At 44.8% G+C, this 25,479-nt stretch overlaps 1 protein-coding gene across 2 annotated transcripts in view; it reads left to right on the top strand.

Annotated features, from left to right (window-relative positions):
* The first annotated feature begins 209 nt into the window (after window positions 1–209).
* Window positions 210–25,479, top strand: part of LOC126251741 (proton-coupled amino acid transporter-like protein CG1139) — a 139,949-nt gene continuing 114,679 nt past the window's right edge. For both annotated transcript variants that reach the window (XM_049952351.1, XM_049952350.1), the window contains exons 1-3: window positions 210–339; window positions 5,926–6,011; window positions 20,806–20,937. In XM_049952351.1, coding sequence (XP_049808308.1) covers window positions 5,926–6,011; window positions 20,806–20,937 — 218 coding nt within the window. In that variant the 5' untranslated portion in view covers window positions 210–339. The remainder of the gene's footprint in view (window positions 340–5,925; window positions 6,012–20,805; window positions 20,938–25,479) is intronic.

The following is a 25,479-nucleotide window of genomic DNA, read 5'->3' as shown; positions in this document are numbered from 1 at the left end:
GTTTATGCTTCTTCCTTTATGACTATTGTATTAATGTCAACCAATATATAAAAAAAAGTAAATGGAGAAATTGCTTTTGCAACTGGCATCCAATTACTCAATTAAATGATATGAATGTAATCTAAAATCAGTAAGTTTGATAAAATCTGAAGAGGTTGTCCATCTCAGATTATCAGTAGGAGACAATTCCCAGTAGACTGATAGCCACTTGAGAAGGAGCGCCAGTGACTGGTGGGGAGCAGCTTAGGCCCTAATCGTCAGTCGCACAGTGCGGTCCGCACAGGCTGCAGCCGTTCACAAGCCAGTGGCTGAAGTCGAGGCTTCATTAACTCCTCCGCGGTAAGTGAGACCTTCTGTGTAAATCCAAGCGGATGACGTTGTCCTTCGGCTTTGAGATTTCAGTTCCTCAGTTCACTTCAATTTTTCCTTAACTGGGACGACCAAGAAATCTCATCTACTTAATGGCGGATCGAATATCCATATATTCGTATCTGTTAAATAGACCGAACGCAACTTGCAAACCAGCCTTCAATATGCGTGGAGAAATGCTAATACAATGACATGCTGAAAAGTAATTCCTCCGAATTTTCCATGAGAAAACAGAGGTTTCTAAGTAAGCCAAACGTTGTTAACATCGTACATCTTACACTACTGGCCATTAAAATTGCTACACCACGAAGATGACGTGATACAGACGCGAAATTTAACCGACAGGAAGAAGATGCTGTTATATGCAAATGATTAGCTTTTCAGAGCATTCACACAAGGTTGGCGCCGGTAGCGACACCTACAACGTGCTGACATGAGGAAAGTTTTCAACTGATTTCTCATACACAAACAGCAGTTGACCAGCGTTATCTGGTGAAACGTTGTTGTGATGGCTCGTGTAACTAGGAGAAATGCGTACCATCACATTTACGACTTGGATAAAGATCGGATTGTAGCCTATCGCGATTGAGGTTTATCGTATCGTGACATTGCTCCTCGCGTTGGCCGAGATCCAATGACTGTTAGCAGAATATGAAATAGGTGGGTTCAGGAGGGTAATACAGAACGCCGTGCTGGATCCCAACGGCCTCGTATCACTAGCAGTCGAGATGACAGGCATCTTATCTGCATGGCTGTAACGGATCGTGCAGCCACGTCTGGATACCCGAGAGAACAGTTGGGAACGTTTGCAAGACAACAACCATCTGCACGAACAGTTCGACGACGTTTGCAGCAGCATGGATTATCAGCTCGGAGACCATGGCTGCGGTTACCCTTGACGCTGCATCACAGACAGGAGTGCCTGCGATGGTGTACTCAACGACGAACCTGGGTGCACGGATGGCAAAACGTCATTTTTCGGATGAATCCAGGTTCTGTTTACAGCATCATGATGGTCGCATCCATGTTTGGCGACATCGCAGTGAACGCACATTGGAAGCGTCTATTTGTCATCGCTATACTGGCGTATCACCCGACGTGATGGTATGGGGTGCCATTGGTTACTCGTCTCGGTCGCCTCTTGTTCGCATTGACGGCACTTTGAACACTGGACGTTACATTTCAGATGTGTTACGACCCCCGTGGCTCTACCCTTCATTCGATCCCTGCAAAACCCTAAGGTGGCAGAGCAATTGGATCGTCACAATACGCCAGTCACTACTCTCGATGAACTGTGGTATCGTGTTGAAGCTGCATGGGCAGCTGTACCTCTACACGCCATGCAAGCTCTGTTTGACTCAATGCCCAGGCGTATCAAGGGTATTATTACGGCCAGAGGTGGTTGTTCTGGGTACTGATTTCTTAGTATCTATGCACCCAAATTGCGTGAAAATGTAATGACATGTCAGTTCTAGTATAATATATTTGTCCAATGAATACCCGTTTATCATCTGCATTTCTTCTTGGTGTAGAATTTTAATGGCCAGTAGTGTTATTATTCATGTCTACCTAATTAGCACCCTGGCGACCACTTTTCTCGTAACGAGAGACCATTTTGATGATACCGTCACTGTAAAGTGTCTGACATCGTTGACGGAGCGACAGCCTCACCGCTGCTTGCACCGCTTCATCACTATCTAACTGAAGTCTTCGAAGGTGTTCTTTAAGTTCTGGAAACAGATGAAACTCAGATGAAGCCGAGTCGGAATTGTACGGAGGATGATCGATGTCTGTGAACCCAAGGCGTCGGATTGTTGCAGATGTCGCGCCGTTCTTGTGTGCTATGGCATTGTCATGCTGAAGAAGAGGGTGCTTCATGTGTGGACGTGCCCCGCGAATTCGTGCTTTAAGTTTTCTGAGATCTTACGACACGCTCTCTCTCACGCACCAACACAGTTGTTCTACACTGCGCTATGTCACACGCTACAATTCGGACCCCTCTAGCGGTAAAGCGTTGCAATTTGCGTCAGCGATGCGGTATCGTCGACTGATAAATATGCATGCTGTATAATACCTCAAAAGATATTGAGAACAAGATGAAAAATTCAGAGATATTACTTTTCAGCAATCCATCGTAAAATGGGAGAGAGAGACAGGGAGAAAGAGAGAGAAAGAGAAAGAGAGAGAGAGAGGGAGACGTTGTTGTGGCGGGGCGAAATCGACAGATGTAAAGATAATTTCGTCAGTGCCCCAGGAGACTATTATAGAACCGTTACTATTTACAGTGTGCTAACAGAAGAAACAGAAATGATCCAACGAAGAGAGATGCCTTGGACAGATTTTATGCAGCAGTTCTGAGAGTGTACGTTGGAAGAACACTCGTACGAGATTCTGTCTCCTCCCACATGCGACTCGTGAAATGGTCACAGCGCAAAAGTCAGAGAAATTAGGGCTCACACGGTAGTTTATCGACAATCGTTCCTTCCACACACCATTCTCGAATTTAACGGGAAAAAGGTGAGAAAGGCGGGATGAAAAATGATAAGTGTTACGGGAAGTACGTTCTGCCACATACACTATGTGATCAACAGTATCCGGACACCTGGCTGAAAAAGACCTACAAGTTCGTGGCGCCCTCCATTGGTAATGCTGGAATTCAGAATGGTGTTGGCCCACCCATAGCCTTGATGAGAGCTTTCACTCTCGCAGGCACACGTTCGACCAGATGCTGGAAGGTTTCTTGGGGAATGGCAGCCCATTCTTCACAGAGTGCTACACTGAGAGAGGTATAGATGTCGATCGGTGAGGCCTGGTACCAAGTCGGCGTTCCAAAAACATCCCATAGGTGTTCTATAGCACTCAGGTGAGGACTCTGTGCAGGAAGGTCGATTAAAGGGATGTTATTGTCGTGCAACCAATTCGCCACAGGCCGTGCATTATGAACAGGTGCTCGATAGTGTTGAAAGGTGCAATCGCCATCTCCGAATTGCTCTTCAACAGTGGGAAGGAAGAAGGTGATTAAAACATCAATGTAGATCTGTGCTGTGATAGTGCCCCCAAAACAACAAGGCGTGCAAGCTCCCTTCATGAAAAACATGACCACACCATAACACCAACGCCTCCGAATTTTACTGTTGGCACTGCAGACGCTGGCAGATGATGTTCACCGGGCATTTGCCATACCCAAATCCTGCCGTCGGATCGCCACACTGTGTACCGTGATTCGTCGCTCTATATAACGTTTCTCCACTGTTCAGTCGTCCAACGTTTACGTTCCTAACGCCAAACGAGGCGTCGTTTGTCATTTACCGGCGTGATGTGTGGCTTATGAGCAGCCGCTCGACCATTAAATGCAAGTTTTCTCACCTCCCGCCTAATTGCCATAGTATTTGCAGTGGATCCTGATGCAGTTTGGAGTTTCTTGTGTGACGGTCTGAATACATGTCTGGCTCTTACACATTCCGACACTCCCCAACTGTCGGCGGTCTCTGTCAGTCAACAGAGAGGTCGCCCTTTACACTTTTGTGCTGTACGTATCCATTCACGTTTCCACTTCGCAATCACATCGGAAACAGTGGAGCTAGGGATGTGGAAATCTCGCGGGACAGGCGTATGACACAAGTGACACCCAATCACCTGACCACGTCCGAAGTCCGTAAGTTTCGCGGGCCGCCCCATTCTGCTCTCTCACAAAAATGTCGTGTGACGAGGGCCTCCCGTCTGGTAGACCGTTCGCCGGGTGCAAGTCATTCGATTTGACGCCACTTCAGCGACTTGCGCGTCGATGGGGACGAAATGACAATGATTAGGACAACACAACAGCGAGTCCCTGAGCGGAGAAAATCTCAGACTCAGCCGGGAATCGAACCAGGGCCCTTAGGATTGTCATTCTGTCACGCTGACTACTCAGCTACCGGGGACGGACTCTCTCTCATCGTGTCTAGTGACTACTGAGGTCGCAGATGTGGAATACCTGGCAGTAGGTAGCAGCACAATGCACCTAATATGTTTTTGGAGGTGTCCAGATACTTTTGATCACATAATGTACCTTAACGTGCCTAGAAGGGTATAGTCGTTGATGTAGTGAGAGCGAGAGAAATTTAACATTTGCAGGCTGAGATCAACAGGTGTATAGTCGAGATACACGGATAAACAAGCCTAGTTGAGTGATGTTTGGAGGTAGATATTGCAAAAGTGCGGACCAACGTTTTCTTCCACTAGCCATATAATGCAGACGTATGCATGCGTGCTACAACGTTTCCGTGACGTGCGGATGGAGTTCGGCGCTGTAGGTATTATGCGTAAGGTTTCCTTCGCTAACGGTCTTGGGAAGGTCCCAACGCGCTTGATTTTAAATTACAATTACGTTTGTCGCTTCTCCGGCAGCCAGCACGTGTTCTGGCGAGTGCAGGTAGTCTATAGGAAGAGAGTAACCGGCCGAATTCTCCAGATTTTGTGAGGATACGTCAATAACACCACAGCGCCTTGGTGCTCACAATACTTCCTCATTTGGGTTCTAGGTAAATCATTTTATGGTTCTAGAGAGAATTATAATATCCTGCCTAATAATTCTTCTTCTAGGTGGTGGGGAAGTCGTGAATATTATCCGACAGACTGTATGAACATCGGTTATAAGTGGGAGGAAATGAGGATGTAGAACGACTTGGGGACCCGTCGATTCTTCCCATTAAAATAGGAGCCAAATTCACCACCTCCCTCTTTCCGTGTAGTATTCATTGCTTGTTGATCCAGGAGTTCTGAATGCGTTTCCCGAAGGACACCTTAGACTATTTTATGTAAGAATCTCTGGAAGTGGTCAATACAGCGCTACAGTGTAGTATGAGGCCCGAACAATAAGGCTTTTAACTACATTATCGACAAGAAAAGAGACATGACTTTGCTGCAGGAGATATAAACGACCAAAGTCAGTACTCATGTATTCAGTTTCCTGGATTTTGTACTATTTCATCATAATTATAAAAGCACCAGAGGTAACTAAAGTAGAGGAACTAAATGAAATTCTGCTATCCTCACTCCTTTGTTCGATCACTACCAACCGCAATTTCCGTGAGAATAGTTTATTAATTCCTGCTAGATCTAAATATATGTGTGTGACGATCTGCTTGTTTTGGAAACATGCTTGTTTGTACAAAAAAAATCATTCCTTCCGGACCACCATGTAAGAGTAGGGGCGGACTACAGAACTGCCACATTTGGCAGTAAGTGCAACAGTACTGACCGATTCAGGGTAAGGAAGAGCTGCAGCAAATGTTACTGCTGTCACAATACATAAGAGTAATAAGTTTATAAATAGCGTTTATTCGTCTTTCCCTCAGCTTCTGTAGTATTTTATGTTCTTAGAAATCTGACAAAAATATTTGTAACTTTTCACGTTCGTCACAATAACAAATCTGTATAGCATAAATTACACAGTAAACCTTCAGAGAGGAAATGATTGTTCTTGTACTGATTCTGTGGAGTCAACAGTGCTGCTGTCTTACTGACGTTTCATCAAACTGCGGCAGTGAAATTCTTGTGTTTCTCCTCTATTTGCAGATGGACAGCATGCGAGCAATAACTGCCGAGCACGACGCTAAGAAAAGCATCACAGAGGCGGAACTGGCCGATCAGAACCTTAACGAGTAAAGTATCTTTTCTTTTCCAACTAAAAAAAAATGAACTGACAATTTTGTAGCTACTTACACCAAGTAATTCAGAAAGAACATCGTCTGCCGAGTGTTACCTTAGCTTCTTGTACTCAGCAGTCCATGAAAGTCACCCTAGGAGTCCTACAAACGCCCTACTAAATTTTTATGCCATTAAATTATAACAAAACTCATGGGATACCTCCTTACACCGTATCAGACCTCCTTTCGCCCGGTGAAGAGCAGAAAATTGACGTGGCGCGGACTCCACAAGTCGTTGGAAGTCTCCCGCAGAAATGTTGAGGCATGCCGCCTCTTGGTTTTTCTGCACAAACTGACTTTTTTCATCCAGTCCATTCCACGGAAACACAGCCTACACTCCAGAATGAGATTTTCACTCTGCAGCGGAGTGTGCGCTGATATGAAACTTCCTGGCAGATTAAAACTGTGTGCAAGGTTCGCAGGAGAGCTTCTGTAAAGTTTGGAAGGTAGGAGACGAGATACTGGCAGAAGTAAAGCTGTGAGGGCCGGGCGTGAGTCGTTCTTCGGTAGCTCAGATGGTAGAGCACTTGCCCGCGAAAGGCAAAGGTCCCGAGTTCGAGTCTCGGTCGGGCACACAGTATTAATCTGCCAGGAAGTTTCATATCAGCGCACACTCCGCTGCAGAGTGAAAATCACATTCTGGAAACATCCCCCAGGCTGTGGCTAAGCCATGTCTCCGCAATATCCTTTCTTTCAGGAGTGCTACTTCTGCAAGGTTCGCAGGAGAGCTTCTGTAAAGTTTGGAAGGTAGGAGACGAGATACTGGCAGAAGTAAAGCTGTGAGGGCCGGGCGTGAGTCGTGCTTCGGTAGCTCAGATGGTAGAGCACTTGCCCGCGAAAGGCAAAGGTCCCGAGTTCGAGTCTCGGTCGGGCACACAGTATTAATCTGCCAGGAAGTTTCATATCAGCGCACACTCCGCTGCAGAGTGAAAATCTCGTTCTGGAAACATCCCCCAGGCTGTGGCTAAGCCATGTCTCCGCAATATCCTTTCTTTCAGGAGTGCTAGTTCTGCAAGGTTCGCAGGAGAGCTTCTGTAAAGTTTGGAAGGTAGGAGACGAGATACTGGCAGAAGTAAAGCTGTGAGGGCCGGGCGTGAGTTGTGCTTCGGTAGCTCAGATGGTAGAGCACTTGCCCGCGAAAGGCAAAGGTCCCGAGTTCGAGTCTCGGTCGGGCACACAGTTTTAATCTGCCAGGAAGTTTCACAGCCTACACTATTATGTAACCACCACCAGCTTGCACAGTGCCTCGTTGACAACTTGGGTCCATGGCTTCATGCGGTCTGCGCCACACTCGAACTCTACCATCAGCTTTTACCAACTGAAATCGAGACCCATCAGGCCACGGTATAGGTCCAGTCGATATGGTCACGAGCCCAGGAGAGGCGCTGCAGGTGATGTCATGCTCGCGACGCCGCTGCTACGGTAGCAGGTTCGAATCCTGCCTCGGGCATGGATGTGTGTGATGTCCCTAGGTTAGTCAGGTTTGAGTAGTTCTAAGTATAGGGGACTTATGACCTCAGATGTTAAGTCCCATAGTACTTAGAGCCATTTGAACCATTTTGTCTTGCTGTTAGCAAAGGCACTCGCGTCGCTCGTTTGCTGCCATAGCACATTAGCGCCAGATTTCGCCGCAGTGTCCTAATGGATACGTAAGTCGTACGTTAACCTTGATTTCTGCAGTTATTTCGCAGTATTGCTTGTCTGTTAACACTGACAGCTCTAGGCAAACGGCGCTGCTCTCTGTCGTTAAGCGAAAGTCTTCGGCCACTGCGTTGTCCGTTGTGAGAGATAAAGCCTGAAATTCGGTATTCACGGCACACGCTTGACACTGTGGATCTCGGGACATTGAATTCCCTAACGATTTCAGAAATGGAATGTGCCTTGCGTCTAGCTCAAACTACCATTCCGCATTCGAAGTCGTTCAATTTCCGTCGTGCGGCATACTCATGCCACACATCTTTTCACATGAATCACCTGAGTACAATAACAGAATGCGCTCCCCTTTTATACCTTGGGTACGCGATAATACAGCCATCTGTACATGTGTATATCGCTATACCGTGACTTTTGTCACCTCAGTGTTGATAGTTCGTACTGACACTGAAGGCAAAACCATAGTCCAATACAAATTAGGGATCAAACGAAAATCAGATTACATAAAACTGAAGAGATAGTTCAGCTTCGGCGTATAGTTTGCTTGTATTTGAATGAACTTTTGTTTACAAAGTGTTTATAGAAACAACGATGTGAAACAACGTTCTTTACGAACTTGTTTAATGGTGACGTAGAGTCCTAAAAAAATATTATGCCCAGAACGCTAGTATAATCTCCTCCAATGTGTTAAATCAGTTAACAGTGTAATTTTTTAGTACTTTGATATCAGCGACTGTGGACGGCACTGCGAATTTTTAGCAGCGCATATGTATGAACTGACAAGAGTGTGTAACAATCCTTTCCTAGGACACTGGTTACTTCAACAATCGCAGGACAGATATGTGATGTGATTAGAATGGCATTCGCATCTTGCAGTCAATGTGTTTTCCATCTGCTTACGTAAAATCTCGAATGTAATGCTCTAACACGTCATCATTTTATGTCTGTGTTCCATGATTCCAAGTAGAGCTACTCTTAACATCGCAGTATCCGCAAGATAGACGTCATTTCAAAGAAGCATACCTAAGCTTCAGAATCGATTTATTTCTATAATATTGCACCATCTATTCCGTGTACTCAATTCTCTGCGAATACACTGATGAAATAAAAAATCTTAACACCAAGAAGGAGTTGTGCGACACAGACGAAAGTTGGTAGCCGTGTTTCTACATCTAAAACACGATGTCTATTCAAATTTCGCGCCAGTCGCAAAAGAGAGGCCCTGCTAGCATAACTATGAGGATGCAAATCAGGTCTTCTTTAAATACACCCTGCGACGGCCGCGAGCGGTTGTTACCAATGAAATTGGATTTGGTGAGTTGATGTTAGTCAAAAACGTCCTTAAGGAAACAAAGACGCCATTATCAACACCTCAGTGAGTTTGAACGAGATCATGTGATAGGGCTATGAGAACCTGGATGTTGCTTCTGCAATACTGCAGAAAGATTTGGCAGGAATGTAATCACTGTATACTATTTCTGGCAACGGTGGTCACTAGCAAGAAGATCGAGCTCCAGACGGTCACGTGGCACTACCGAGAGGGAAGACCAACGTGTTCGGCATATGGTTAGGTTATGTACCGAGCAAACGCAGAAAATATTTAAGATATGTTGGAATACTGGGACAATGTTTCTGACATCTTTCGATCAGCAGCTCCACTTCAAGTGGCTCAGCTTTGAACTGACGCGGTATATGATGAGGTAACGTCATTAGCCACTGTGGCTTACAGACAATAAAACTTTTTGCTGCTCCTGAGAATGTCTGCAAAATTCAAAAGCATTTCATTATTAGAATTTGCCATCGCCAGCCTCACTAGGTCAAGACCCAGAGCTTACAGATTAAGCGCCAATGAACCCAGCTACGACCAGCTAGTTTCATCATTAAGCTGTTTAGTGATTCTGTTCTGAGACTTGAAAAAGTCTAATTGTTTCAACTACTACATGCGCATTCCTTCACACTTTGCACAGGATTTGGACTGTCAGAATGATAATTCTTTATTTACGATGGCTTGTTTAAGTCTAAACAGGCTTCATCAATTTTATGCTAGAACTGCAATACACTTCATTTATTAATGCAATTTAAAGTTAATGCTTATAACGCTTTTTCAGAATACACTGACAGAAAAAAGTCACAACACCAAAAAAATTATTGATGTACAGAAATGAAATTTTATGAATGCATTTGTCTACGTAACATATTTAAATGATTAACATTGCATGATCACAGGTTAATGTAAGTGCGAGATAAACCATTCCAAATGTGAAATGCTCGTACATTAGTAATCGGTATAACCGCCAGAATGTTGAATCCAAGCATACCAATGTGCATGCATGTGTTGTACAGGTGCCGGATATCAAATTGTGGGATATAGTCCCATGTCTGGTGCACGTGGTCAGTTAGTAGAGAGACGGTTCGTGCTGTTTATGGATGACATTGGAGTTGTCGTCCGATGGTGTCCCATATGTGCTCGGCTGGAGACAGATCTGGTGGTCGAGCAGGCTAAAGCAACATGTCGACACTCTGTAGGTCGTGTTGAGTTACAACAGCGGTATCTGGGCGAGCGTTATTCTGTTGTGAAACGCCCGCTGGAATGCTCTTCGCCGGTCGGAGTGGCCGAGCGGTTCTAGGCGTTACAGTCTGTAACCGCGCGACCGCTACGAAATGGATGTGTTTGATGTCCATAGGTTAGTTATGTTTAAATAGTTCTAAGTTCTACGGAACTGATGACCTCAGAAGTTAAGTCCCATAGTGCTCAGAGCCATTTGAATCATCTGAATGCTGTTCTTGAATGGCAGCACAACGGATCGAATCACCAGACTGACGTACAGTTTTTCAGTCTGAGTGCGTCGGACAACCAGGAGGGTATTTCTGTTGTCATACGAACTCGCACACGACACCATAACTCCACCTGTACGTCCACTGTGTCTAGCTTGCAGACGGGTTGGCTGCACCGCCCTCAAGTGGCCTCCTTCAAAGAAAAACACGGCCATCACTGGCACCGAGGCAGAAACAGCTTTAATCGGAAAACACAACTAACCTCCACCCTGCCCTCCAATGAGCTTTCGACTTCCTGAAATCGCAAATGCCGGTGGTTTGGGGACAGCGGAATTCACCTTACAGGACGTCTGGCTCGGTGCTGTCCTTGAAGTAACCAACTTGTAACAGTTCGTTATGTCACTGTGATGCCAACTGCTGCTCAGTCGCTCCTGCAGACGCGGTACGGTGCCTAGAGCCATACGCCGAACATGGTGGTCTTCCCTCTCGACAGTTCCAAGTGGCCGTTTGGAGCCTGGTCTTCTTGCAACCGTACATTCTCATGACCACCGCTGCCAGCAATTATTTACAGTGGCCACACTCCTGCCAAGTCTTTCTGCAGTATCGTAAAACGAAGATCCAGCTCCTCATAGCCCTATTACACGACCTCGTTCAAACTCAAGTCTTGATAATGGCGTCTTTGTCGCCTTAAAGGCGTTCTTGACTAACATCAGCTCACCACTTCCAATCTCAAACGTGACTAACGCTCACTACCGTTACAGCTTGTATTTAAAGCACACTTGATTTACATCCTCATAGTCGCGCTAATACCGCTTTATGCGATTTGTGCGACATTTGAATAAACATCATCTTCCTGTTGTAGAAACACGCCTAATAATTTTCATTTATGTCGCCCAAGTCCTTTTTGGTGTTGCGTTTTTCTCCGTCAATGTACTTAATAATTTTAACCAAGTAATCTGTGAGGATTTGGTGGCTTTCACAGCTTTCAAATGGTTCAAATGGCTCTGAGCACTATGGGACTTAATATCTGTGGTCATCAATCCCCTAGAACTTAGAACTGCTTAAACCTAACTAACTTAAGGACATCACACACATCCACGCCCGAGGCAGGATTCGAACCTGCGACCGTAGCGGTCACGCGGTTCCAGACTGAAGCGCCTACAACCACACGGCCACACCGGCCGGCTTTCACAGCTTTCTAATACAGTATATCACTTGTGAAACAATCTTGGTCCAGTTTTTGAAAGTGGGCATTGGTTTTCGAGCAACATCTACTGTTCCCAGTCTCTTCATAATTTTTTACAGTCTTCTCTATCCTGTCATCCAGCTTCAAGCATTTCTTCTTCATTTTCTTCCCTTCAAGATTCATATCCAGTTTCATGTACATGCAGTTTTCCTCTTCAAGCATTCCCTAAATTGTTGATTCTAGATTGAGAGTTTCAAATTAAATTATTTATTTTGTTGTGACATCCTTCGAAGGCATTCGGAGACTGTTGCTTTTACCGTAGTAATTCCATACTGCAGTGGGGATATCCTCATTGGTATCCACAAAGAAGTCAAAAATTTGAGCGCGTCTTTCATTATTAGGAGTTTGCACATGAATCTCAACTAATCCATTACTTCCTTCCTGCACTTTTGCTGTTATGTGCTCTGCGCAGATACTGACGTGAAGTCTTAAATGTTCTTTCTAATGCTACTCCTCAGTCAGACCAAGGTCTTAAAATTTCCTCCACAAACTCTCCTTCATATGGAAATAACTTATTTTACTTCGGGGGAAAACTTGACAAGTGGCCGATATCGCAGCTGCCTCTAAATCAACATTTACTTTTTTGGACACCACTCAGGAACTAATTGCTTGTTTAATAAGATGAAACAGATAAACAGAGGTGTCTTTCCTCTTATTAGGCACTGGGCAAAAAGAACAGGAAAAACGTTAGTTTCGTCACTCAGGCCTACTAAGTTTACGTGGACACTGTAGATTTGTGCCTAGTGCTTGCTGCAGCTATTATACGTTCTATGCATAAAATAATGGAAGACCTTTTTAAGCTTTCTTTTTCTTTGCTTCTAATCAAAATGATTATTCTCTTTTCTAATCTATCGTCTTCTAGAAGAAAACCACTGTCATCATCCATTTCAAAACAGATCATGTGCGCATTCGGTTGCTTTTAAATGGGGATATAAAGCGTGGGTGAAGCAAGAGCTGCTAGGGAGAAGAGTGGTACAGAGGATGCATATTTTGAAACAAGTGTCTGTCCTCAACGTGGGTAGTTATCTTTCTTTTCTGAAGAGGAGTTACAGGTAGCACTAGCGATGCTCCGCTAAGTGCTTCATCACTGTATAAAAAAGGTTGTCAGAAATAAGCAGAGCCATTAGTTCATTATATAATAAAACATCTACAGAAACTACCTTTCGTCATTATAAACATAAAAGTGTTCAAACAAAATTCTTTTTCATTCTGAAAGTTAATCATGCAGTAATGTTGAGGACGTTGAATTTGGGGAACTAGCTTATATGTTACTGCGCTCAGGGGTAATGGCTTCAGAAAGGTTGGGAAACACTGATATAGTATGTACCTTGTTTTCCCTTCAGCGTTCTCAACAGCTCGGGGTGGGAAACGTTTCTTGGGACTTGACGCACTGGGAATAGCGGCAAATCACTGTCAACATCATGCAAACTAATACCATACATTAAGTCTTCCTCTAAAACATACCCCACTTCCGAATCTGCCTGCACATCTTTGATATTTTGCTCAATCTGGCGATTTCCTTATCAGACAGCCTTCAATAGGCAAAGGGTACTGCATGGCATACCCATATAAATTGTTTGCTCCAAGTCCACCATGCAACTTAAATCTTCAGATGCACTGAGGTGCTCATACATTTGGGGGTTAGTTGCCTTCGTGTCCCAATGGACACATTGGTAAAGTTCGCCACGAACCCCTTCATGCGAAAAAACAGTAACGTGTCAACATCAGTCACAAGTTCAATGTTGGCAAGTGTCTTTTTCATCCCACGAAAGCCCGGGCACGGTGTAGTAGTAAGCAGAATCCAGATCCTATGTTTCCAGGCAGACACTCGTTCGAAAATGTCTGAAAATAAGCATACATCTTTAACCATATACAGTGCTGCACAGTCCAGTAAATTATATATGTGGAACTCCTGCCATACACTCACTGTGTGCTCAAACTTCGCATTTGATATAGCAGCGCCTGAAAGTTTGTTGCAGAATGCGGTTATGTCACACAGTGTGGTTTCGTTGGGTTTCTCCCTGGGATCCAGCTGATTGTATGGAAAAACTGCTTCCCAGATATGAGCTGATACTTCATGTTTCTGTAGGGGTTCCTGCACGAATCTTTGTTAGTCAAAGTGGGCAGTGTAACTTGCTTGGTGATTTTCTAAAAAAACGAAATGTATCACTCAGTGGTGTTGGGCAGGACACTAACCCGCCCTTTGAGCAAACTGTAATCAGCCAATGGTTCAGTTATGAAGTGAACATCCTACCGCTTAAATCGTGCATTAAAACGGGTATGTGTCAAACTATAAATAGACACAGGACCTCAGAGGCGAGCTGCAACACCTGGAAAGCGTTCTGAGAAGCAACAGGTACTTCACCAGTTACATAAGAAATGTACAGAGTCAATCACTCGGCGAAGTGACACATCGGAAAAAGAGATGTCGGGTACGACCTTTCTGCCATAAAGTCCCAGCGCGACGAACAGGTCAACCGTATATTGCGCAAACACGGCGTAAAGACTATTTATAATCCGACGAGAAACATCAGCGAATGTCTCAGATTGGCAAAGGAGAAAAGGAACCAATCGCAATGTCGGGAATATATCGCATACCATGTACATGCGAAAAAGTTTATGTTGAAATGACTGGACGAGAAATCAACACCAAGATGACAGAACATAAGCGACATTGCAGGTTGGGGGAGGCGGAGAAATCGGCCGTGGCGGAGCATGCGCTGTGTGAGACCGACCACATACTAAAATTAGCCGACACTGAAGTTCTTGCTGTAGAGAAGAGCTATCACACTCACTTCACCAAGAAAGAAAAAATCCACAAGGTGAGTGCCGCAGCAAACGACCATTGTTGGTAGCAAGGGGAGAACCGCAGCGGAAATGACCACGGAAAAGTCCTTGGACGTTAGCGCACCAGGTACATGTGGCAATGGAGGCTGAAGCTTTGACAATGTCAGCCACTCGTGCTGAGGAAACATCGGAAAAATCATGAGACAAACGTCGGCCGAAAAACCCGAAACAGAAGCCTACAGGAAGTTTGTTAACAAGTGGTCACGAAAGCTTTAACAATTTGGTACGTGTTACGGATGCAGGTCAGGTAAGAAATATCCTGTCTCCAATTGCACCTCAAATGGTTGAAAATAATAATTCTATGCAGCGCACCTGAACATTGTCATCTTCACTGTCAGAAGTGGAAGAGAAGCCATTACAAGCTAACAGTTTATCACCACGCATACTACGAAGACCTCATCCAGATCGTCCAGATCTCAGCAACGGTGATGCTGCTGCTTGCGACAGTGATGACACAATGTTGGCAGCACTGCTCACAACTGTCCGGCAGCCAGCACTGCTTGGGGTGTCGCTGCTTGTTACACTACATCTATCGAGTGGCATTTTCATCCTGAAGTATCCTGAAGTAACATTTCTCCAAGTTTCCTTCTCATTGTTTCACACAAATTGCCGGGATTCTGTACAGCAGTAATTTACAGAGCCTTCATCACACTTCTCTGCATTCAAGAGATAACCAGACAGGCCCGACATACGCCTGTAGAAGAGTGTGATCGGAGGATTAATGCTGAAGGTTCAGGTGTCGGGCCTTCATACTGCGTGTCCATTCCATCTGTTGCCTGCTTCTCAGATTGGAGCTTTCTTGCCAAATCTGTGGTAGTGCAGCATCTCAAATAGGACTTACACTGAAGAGCCAAAACATTACGAGTAATGCGGAACACGAGATTTAATGGTCCCTAATGGTGCTGAAGGCAGTTGACGTGGTAAGGGAAACAGAGAAGGAGAGAAAAGAAAAATGGGGCATCATCCTAGTGACGGTACAGGCTATGAATGGGAAAATCCACTGACATAAGCGACTCAAACAACAACCGGATTAGTATGGTCCGGTGCCTCGGAACGTACATATGGGATACGGTGAAGCTGGTCAGTAGTTAACGTGCGACTAGCAAAAACATCTATCGAGAATGATTGAAAGATCGTGAAAGCTGGAGAAGACGACAAGTTGTGGGATGTCCACTCCTCCTCACAGAACCGGCAGCCAGAGGATTGTCCGCTCTGTAAAGTAGGATAGGCAGCGATCTGTGGCATGTCTGACGACAGAGTACGATGCTGGCTTAAACTCAAGGCTTTCGCAGCACACTGTTCACCGCACTTTGATAAATATCGATACACATTTGCGAGTTGTTTACAGCAGATACCGTTTATCGCTTCCAAACTTCCATAACTTACAGTCTTCCCAATTCGTCTCAAGAAGACTTCTAGAGACGATAGCTTCTTAGATATTTGTCACAAATCCTTTAGGCAGTCGAACTTGTTTACCTTTTTTCCTTCCATATCAACTGTGGCCACCTGTTACCACCCATTCATTCTAATCTGTCATATCACAGTAATCCCTTCCTTTAGTATCTTACATAATGTTCCGTTCCACATCCATCATTCTTCTGATTTCTTCATTTCTGATGTTGTCTAATCCTTGTCTCGACCGGCCGCTGTGGCCGATGGTTCTAGGCGCTTCAGTCCGGAATCGCACTGCTGCTACGGTCGCAGATTCGAATTCTGCCTCGGGCATGGATGTGTGTGATGTCCTTAGGTTAGTTAGGTTTAAGTAGTTCTAAGTCTAGGGGACTGATGACCTCAGATGTTAAGTCCCACAGGGCTTAGAGCCATTTGTTTCCTTGTGTCCAGTAATTCATTTCCATGGGTAGAAGTTGATCCTTTGCTCTCGTTATTATTTTCCCAAACTTCTGATGTTTTGAAAATTTTAAGAGACAGTATCGCACACTTACGACTGAGTATTCAGTCCCACAGAGGGCTTCTGTATCATACCGTGGTTTGTCTGTCAGTCGTCAGTGCCGTCGCATAAGCAGAAAATAATGTAGCAGTGTCACTTCAGAAGAAATTAATGCACACACTGTCTGATCTGCAGTGCCCAGTTCACTATTAAGGGACATTAATATGGTGTGTTCCAACCTTTACCTTTATGGAATCTTGAACTCTGCTGACGCGTCTGAATGTCTGTGGAGGAGTGGCAACACACTCTTCCTCAATGGTCGACGTACTGATGTTGCACGCTGGGGTCTGGAGCGAATGCGACGTTCTAACTCATCTCAAAAATGTTGCACTGGATTCAAATTGGGATTCTAGGAAGACTACTCCATTCCAGAAATGTTAGTGCTGTAAAATGTGTTCATATCCTTGCGCAGTTAGCGTTTTATTAAGCGCAGTAAGGAGACCACATGCTACCCCATACCATAACACCACCTCCTATGTACTTCACAGTTGGCATTGCACGTGACGGAAGGTAGCGTCCTTCAGGTATTCCATAATTCCAAACACTTTCATCGGATTACCACAGGAAATAGCGTGATTCATCCCTCCAAATCACGCGTTTCTAGACATTCACTCTCCAGTGGCGTCGCTCTTTACACGACCTCAAGCGTCAAGTATCGTTGACTACAGAAATGTGTGGCTTATGATGAGCTGCTCGACCATTCTACCCCATTATTTTTAACTCTCTACGCACAGTGATGTGCTAACTGGACTGCTGGTAGCACTTCTTTTTAACTCTCTACGCACAGTGATGTGCTAACTGGACTTCTGGTAGCACTTATTTTTAACTCTCTACGCACAGTGATGTGCTAACTGGACTGCTGGTAGCACTTTGGAACTCATGTGATTCCTTCCGCTCATTTCATGCGAATTTTTACAACCATCCTCCTCAATTCTCGGCGGACAGCCTGCTCTTGGTTTGGCAGTGGTTGTTCCTCCGAGTTTCCACTTAACAGTCACATTACTAACCGTCTACTTCGGCAACTGCAGAAGGGTTCAAATAGCCCTAAAGGATTTCTTACATAGCTGTGTCCAATGACTAGCTCTCAGCCAATGTCATTGAGCTCTCCTGACCAACCATTCTGCAGTTACTGATACTCTGCTAAAAATGCAATATTCACTCGTCTCCTTTTTTAATATCGAGCCCGCCTCCCTTGAGATCAATTCTAAAAATGGTTCAAATGGCTCCGAGCACTGTGGGACTCAACATTTTAGGTCATCAGTCCCCTAGAACTTAGAACTACTTAAACCTAACTAACCTAAGGACATCACACACATCCATGCCCGATGCAGAGTTCGAACCTGCGACCGTAGCAGTCACGCGGTTCCGGATTGCAGCACCTAGAACCGCACGACCACCGCGGCCGGCTGAGATCAATTGCTCAGTCCTCTATTACATACACGTGTCTAGATACTTTTGATCAGATACTGTACATTGTAAACTTAATAACACACCCTAAGACAAAAAAAAAGAAAGAAAGAAAGAAAGAAAACACGCACTATAAAGGAATTGTCCGAATGAGACGTAAATCGGTAGAAGTGATGCATATGTTCAAACAAACAAATGATTACAATTAAAAAAAAACAGAATGGTTGAGTTATTCAAGAGAAAGAGCTTCATAAGTTGAGCAAGTCAATAATGCGTTGGTTTACTTGTGACCCTTATGCAAGAAGTTATTCAGCTTGGCATTGGTTGATGGAGTTGCTGGATGTCCTCCTGAGATATGTCGTGCCAAATTCTGTGCAGTTGGCGCGTCAGATCGTCAAAATCGCGGACTGGTTGCAGGGCCCTGCCCATAATGCTCAAAACGTTCTCGACTGGGGAGAGATCTGGCTGTCTTGATGGCCGAGGTAGTAACTGGAAGCACGAAGACTAGCAGTAGAAACTTTCGCCGTGTGCGGGGGGAACATTTTCTTACTGAAATGCAAGCCCAGGATGGCAAGAAAACGGGCTGTTGAATGTTGTCGACGTACCGCAGTGCAGTAAGGGTGACGCGGATGACAGACATAGGGGTCCTACTACGAAAAGAAATGGCACCCCAGGCCATCACTCCTGGTTGTTGGACCATATGGGGGTGACAGTCAGGTTCGTATTCCACCACTGTCTAGGGCGTCTCCAGACATGTCTTTGCTGATCATCGGGGCTCATTTCGAAGTAGGACTCATCACTGAAGACAGTTCTGCTTCAGCCAATAAGGTTCAAAGCCGAGGGCGTGTCTGGAGACGCCCCAGACAGCGGTGGGATACCAACCTAACTGTTGCCCGCCATACAGCCGAACACCCAGGTGGTCTGGGGTGCCACTTCCTTTCATGGCGAACTTCTTTGGTTGTCATCTGCGGCACCCTTACAGCACAGCAGTATGTGAACGATATTCTACGACTGGTTTTCTTGCCCTCCATGGCAAACCATCTTGGTCTTACATTTCAACAAGATAATGCCCTCCCGCTCACAGCGAGAGTTACTTCTTTTTGTCTTCGTTACTGATTTTCTCAATTTGTGAAGCAGTTCCTCTTTAATAAATCACCCAATTTTTCTGAAGTTGTATTCATTTGTATGTCCTTACATGTACATCACATCTACCACTTTCCGTGTCATCCAGATAATTCCTTCGTTGTGCGTCGGTTTTTTTTTTTTCTACTTGTTGCCCGTTGGCATGAAGTGTTCTTATGGTCTGTTATCACCTGTTACGTGCTCTGTCTCACACAACGTTTTTTAAATATTAGATGTGTACCAAACGCCAATACATAGTGAAATAAAATATGGGTTGCAACTACACACAACGTCTATTTCATGACCTCAAAATGACATCGTGGTGTGCAGTTTTAAAGTTTGGTGTGTCGAGTTCTTATCCTTACTTTTTTTTTTCATCCGTGCGATAGCATTGTTGCTGTGGCTAGTTTCGCTACTGTACAGTATTACAAAACTTTCACTGCACGAAGTTGGGCGACATTTTAATGAAGACCAGAAACAACAGTCGACTATAGAGTTGCGATAACTCGAGATATTCCCATGAAGTATAGAAAATCGCGTTACGTGATTGGTTGTGGGGGACGCTCGGAGCAGTCGCGCCAAGCCCACTACAACCTTCAGACCTCCTATTTCGCCATATGGACTTTAAACGTCTCATCATAAAAGCGGTTCCACATCACGTTGCATCCTCGCTTTGATATCATCGCCATGTAAGGCTATTTCATATCCAAAAAATTTCGGGATCGGCCTAAATTTGAAAGCTCTCAATGAGACGACAGCCCATGAAGTTTTATGAAGTTACAATGTTATGAAAAAGTTCTGAGGAAGTTCTACAACAGCATCATCAATGATTACCGTCAATTAAATAAATATTGTTCCTGTTGTGGCTGTGCCCTCTTGTAATGTTTTGTGGTTCCTGGCTGGATGAGGAGAGGTTCAAATGGTTCAAATGTCTCTGAGCACTATGGGACTTAACACCTGCGGTCATCAGTCCACTAGACTTAGAACTACTTAAACCCAACTAAACTAAGGACTTTACACACATCCATGCCCGAGGCAGGATTCGAACATGAGACTGTTGCAGCATCGCGGTTACGAACTGAAGCGCCTAGAACCGCTCGGCCACCACGGCCGGCTGGATGAGGAGAAGGTAGTATGATGCATTAACAGCAATCAAATAACATGTACTAATTCTTGAATCTTGTCCGTGTGCACATCACTACTATATACAATGACTATCGTTCCCTCACAGCTAGCTAAGGCGCGAGGTGACGACTATCACTGTGGAAGGCTAGAGCGCAGTGCGACGTACGAGGTACAATGCGCACTGAGTCCCGATGCGACGTAGTGCGGTACTGAGGTTGAGACAGCTCGGTCGGCGACGGCGGCCTGCATGCATGCTGCCCATGGTGCTTTATCGGCGCTTATCTGGGGGCTTGTCTTGGTCTTCTCTTGTCATAGGCGCGCCTAGTAGGCCTATACAGTCATAGGCGCGCCTAGTAGACGCTATACAATGTTACCTAGTGTCGACGGGTGTGCTGGCGAAGGCGTATGACAGCACAGTTTCAAATCCTTTAATGAAAACTGCATAAATTAGCAGTTGTTACATCTTGTTTGATTTGGTTTTATTTATGAAGCCCATATGAAAACGAGATCCGTCGTTCATCGAACGTCCTTCTCTGAACTTAACCGACTCACGAATTTAAACTAGTTGCCTCACATACGACTGTCTCGTATACTTTTTATGATAAACTATGCGCTTTGTCCGACAGGCAAAAGTACGACAAGAATCATGCGTCCTTCACCATGGTAGCCGTCTCCACAACAACACTCGTGTCAAAGTCCGGCGCCGACGACACGGAGTACGACCCATTCGAACATCGTAATCTACGTCATGCCACCACGTAAGTACTCCACTGATACCATTCATAGCGAGTGTAAAGGTGAAAATGTAATTATGTTTCACTGGTCTCTGATGTTACAACTATCTCGTGTAAACCGTATATATTAAGTTTATTAAATATATTGTAGTTAATGTTTTAGTATGGTTGCTTTGCAGAATTCGAAATGTACTGATATAGCCAACAAATCGGATTCCAAATGCTTTCGCACGAAACAATTTGAAAGACATATTCAGATTTAAATCCCACATTTCTACAAAACATTTATATATCTACTACGACGTCCTTTAAGAAATAATCTACAATCGTCAGTTCTTTTCTCTTTTGATACTAATCAATTTGACTGTTTAGTCATTATCAAGCAATCTACAAATATTAAAATAAGAGGTAGAATACATCATATAACATATATAAAAACTATTATCAGTTTAAGATGGCTACAGCCTAGAACGTACATTCAGATAATCTCTGCGTAAAACGTTGGAAAACATATGTGTCATGCAAATCAATCCATCAGCCCACATAGGAGATTCCATACGAACACTAACATGACCTTTATCAAATAGGGAAATAATGTGAAAATACTTGTGGGAGAAACACTTTCGGTACAACTTAAGTAAGCATTAAAAAGCAACCCACCGAGTATCCACATAATTTCATGCACCAATATCAAATTTGACGCCGATGGTCCACATCCAGACTGAAGTACGAAACAGCTGTCCCAACACCTATCAAAGATACTATCGAAGACTATAATACACACAACTCGTTAGTGGCAGAACTACACTCCCGGAAATGGAAAAAAGAACACATTGACACCGGTGTGTCAGACCCACCATACTTGCTCCGGACACTGCGAGAGGGCTGTACAAGCAATGATCACACGCACGGCACAGCGGACACACCAGGAACCGCGGTGTTGGCCGTCGAAAGGCGCTAGCTGCGCATCATTTGTGCACCGCCGCCGTCAGTGTCAGCCAGTTTGCCGTGGCATACGGAGCTCCGTCGCAGTCTTTAACACTGGTAGCATGCCGCGACAGCGTGGACGTGAACCGTATGTGCAGTTGACGGACTTTGAGCGAGGGCGTATAGTGGGCATGCGGGAGGCCGGGTGGACGTACCGCCGAATTGCTCAACACGTGGGGCGTGAGGTCTCCACAGTACATCGATGTTGTCGCCAGTGGTCGGCGGAAGGTGCACGTGCCCGTCGACCTGGAACCGGACCGCAGCGACGCACGGATGCACGCCAAGACCGTAGGATCCTACGCAGTGCCGTAGGGGACCGCACCGCCACTTCCCATCAAATTAGGGACACTGTTGCTCCTGGGGTATCGGCGAGGACCATTCGCAACGGTCTCCATGAAGCTGGGCTACGGTCCCGCACACCGTTAGGCCGTCTTCCGCTCACGCCCCAACATCGTACAGCCCGCCTCCAGTGGTGTCGCCGGCCGCTGTGGTCTAGCGGTTCTGGCGCTGCAGTCCGGAACCGCGGGACTGCTACGGTCGCAGGTTCGAATCCTGCCTCGGGCATGGGTGTGTGTGATGTCCTTAGGTTAGTTAGGTTTAAGTAGTTCTAAGTTCTAGGGGACTTATGACCTAAGATGTTGAGTCCCATAGTGCTCAGAGCCATTTGAACCATTTTGAACCAGTGGTGTCGCGACAGGCGTGAATGGAGGGACGAATGGAGACGTGTCGTCTTCAGCGATGAGATTCGCTTCTGCCTTGGTGCCAATGATGGTCGTATGCGTGTTTGGCGCCGTGCAGGTGAACGCCACAATCAGGACTGCATACGACCGAGGCACACAGGACCAACACCCGGCATCATGGTGTGGGGAGCGATCTCCTACACTGGCCGTACACCACTGGTGATCGTCGAGGGGACACTGAATTGTGCACGGTACATCCAAACCGTCATCGAACCCATCGTTCTACCATTCCTAGACCGGCAAGGGAACGTGCTGTTCCAACAGGACAATGCACGTCCGCATGTATCCCGTGCCACCCAACGTGCTCTAGAAGGTGTAAGTCAACTACCCTGGCCAGCAAGATCTCCGGATCTGTCCCCCATTGAGCATGTTTGGGACTGGATGAAGCGTCGTCTCACGCGGTCTGCACGTCCGGCACGAACGCTGGCCCAACTGAGGCGCCAGGTGGAAATGGCATGGCAAGCCGTTCCACAGGACTACATCCAGCATCTCTACGATCGTCTCCATGGGAGAATAGCAGCCTGCATTGCTGCGAAAGGTGGATATACACTGTACTAGTGCCGACATTGTGCATGCTCTGTTGCCTGTGTCTATGTGCCTGTGGTTCTGTCAGTGTGATCATGTGATGTATCTGACCCCAGGAATGTGTCAATAAAGTTTCCCCTTCCTGGGACAATGAATTCACGGTGTTCTTATTTCAATTCCCAGGAGTGTACATTTCATCCTTTGTTTTTAATGAGATGGAAATGTAAAATGTTAAAATGTGTGTGAAATCTTACAGGACTTAACTGCTAAGGTCATCAGTCCCTAAGCTTACACACTACTTACCCTAAATTATCCTACGCACAAACACACACATCCATGCCTGAGGGAGGACTCGAACCTCTGCCGGGACCAGCCAGATGGAAATGTAAATAACATCGAATATTGTAGAAGATACTTGTATTACTTTCATCAGAATGTCCTAGAATGTGTTAAAAACGCTAAGACAAAAAAAAGCTTATAGCAGGTCGCAAACCTAATTCGTTCGACTCTATAATCTATGTCCTTACCCACTACGCAACGCCAAAGACATGTGATTTTCATTTTTGTGTCAGCTATCATAGTCCCCCCTTGAAGCTTATATCCTTGATTCATCATTAACTATTTAATACCAAAACCATGTGATTTTCAGTTTTGTGTCAGCTATCATAGTACCTCTTGAAGCTTATATCGTTAATGCGTCATTAACTGAAAATTTATTGCAAGTGTGACTTGTTTATGATAAATCTTCCGTGTACCATTGCTTCAAAACGGCATACTGCAAGGTATAAAACAAAACAGCTAAATACTCAAAAATCAGTATGGCATCTGCCGCATCGAGTCAAATGTAAGTCCAGTATGGTATAATAGTCTCTGGTCTAAACGGAAGTGGCATAATTCTACCATTAAGGTACACTATATTACACTATGATCTATAGGTTTTTATCGATAATTTATACCTGACAGATTGCATGCATTAAACACAGTTCATTTTTCTTGGTGTATTGAACATGAATAAGCACATGTTCGTTTCAGAAATACAATACAATAAAGTGTGGGATAATCACATGCTTACATTCTGAAATACAGTACGATGAACTATTATTCCAAATTATTTGCTGAATATGAATTTCATGATATCAGCTGCAAAGTGTATAGGCGTTCTGACATATGAAAATTTGTGTTGGACCAGGAATTGAGCCCGAATTTCCTACTTACAGCGAGCAGTCTCTTTAACCTATTTGGCTATGCGTGGACTTTTCCTGGCTGACACAAACCTCCATACGTCACAGTCCGTATCCTTATATCGTCTTATGTACGTTTCCCTTTAAGCTCGCAACATTACTTGATTTCCACTTAGTGAGAATGATAGCATCACAAAGAATCGAGACTATTTTCACTGTCGTATGCCCCGTCTCGGCTTATGAAATTTATATATGATTTGCTGATCAGCAGCTGTATGAGATATTATTCCAAATTATTTGCTGACTGCAAATTTCATGAATCAGCTGCAATATGTATAGATGTAAAACACAATTGTGACATAAAAATATGTGCCAGATTGGGAGTCGGACCCATCAATCAACCAGCGAGCAGTCACCTTAATCATTTTGGCTACCTGTGTTCGCTTCCCAGCCTGACCCATTTTATATGTCACAACTGCGTAATACATCTATACACATTGCAGCCTGTAATAAGTGAATAATTTGAAATAATATTCCATACAGGTGCTGGTCGTCAAATAATGTGTAGCAATGGAGCACGTAATTATTCCCGATCCCTACCTTGTGAACAAGGGCTATGTTTATTACATGCAATGTGTGAGGCATACATTATCGACAGAAACATGTAGTACGTTAAAATCGGTCGGTACTATCTTTGCTAATCGTTGGTACAGCTTTTTTGTAGTTTCGTATGCGTGTCGACAAACCATTAGAATAAATTAGATCTTGGTGCATGAAATAATGTGTTTTGTCAGTGGGTTGTTGTTCAATGAGTACTTCTATTGTACATTGTTCTCCTGTATGCGTTTTAACGTTATGACCCTATTTGATATGTGTCCCGCTATTGTTTATGAGCACCTCGACTTGTGGGATTGTTGATTGATTTACAAGCATACATTTTTTGCGACGTGTTACATAGACGTTATATGAACGCTGCTGTATCCATGTTACACTGAAGCGCCAAAGAAAATTGTACAGACAGGCCTATTCAAATACTGAGATATATAAGCAGGCAGATTACGGCGCTGCAGTCGGCAACGTCTATATATTACAAGTGTCTGGTACAGTTGTTACATCGGTTACTGCTGCTACAA

The sequence above is a fragment of the Schistocerca nitens genome, chromosome 4, assembly GCF_023898315.1.
Source record: "Schistocerca nitens isolate TAMUIC-IGC-003100 chromosome 4, iqSchNite1.1, whole genome shotgun sequence".
Lineage (NCBI taxonomy): Eukaryota > Metazoa > Arthropoda > Insecta > Orthoptera > Acrididae > Schistocerca > Schistocerca nitens.
The sequence above is the reverse complement of the archived record's forward strand: the minus strand, read 5'-3'. Positions and strand labels throughout refer to the sequence as shown.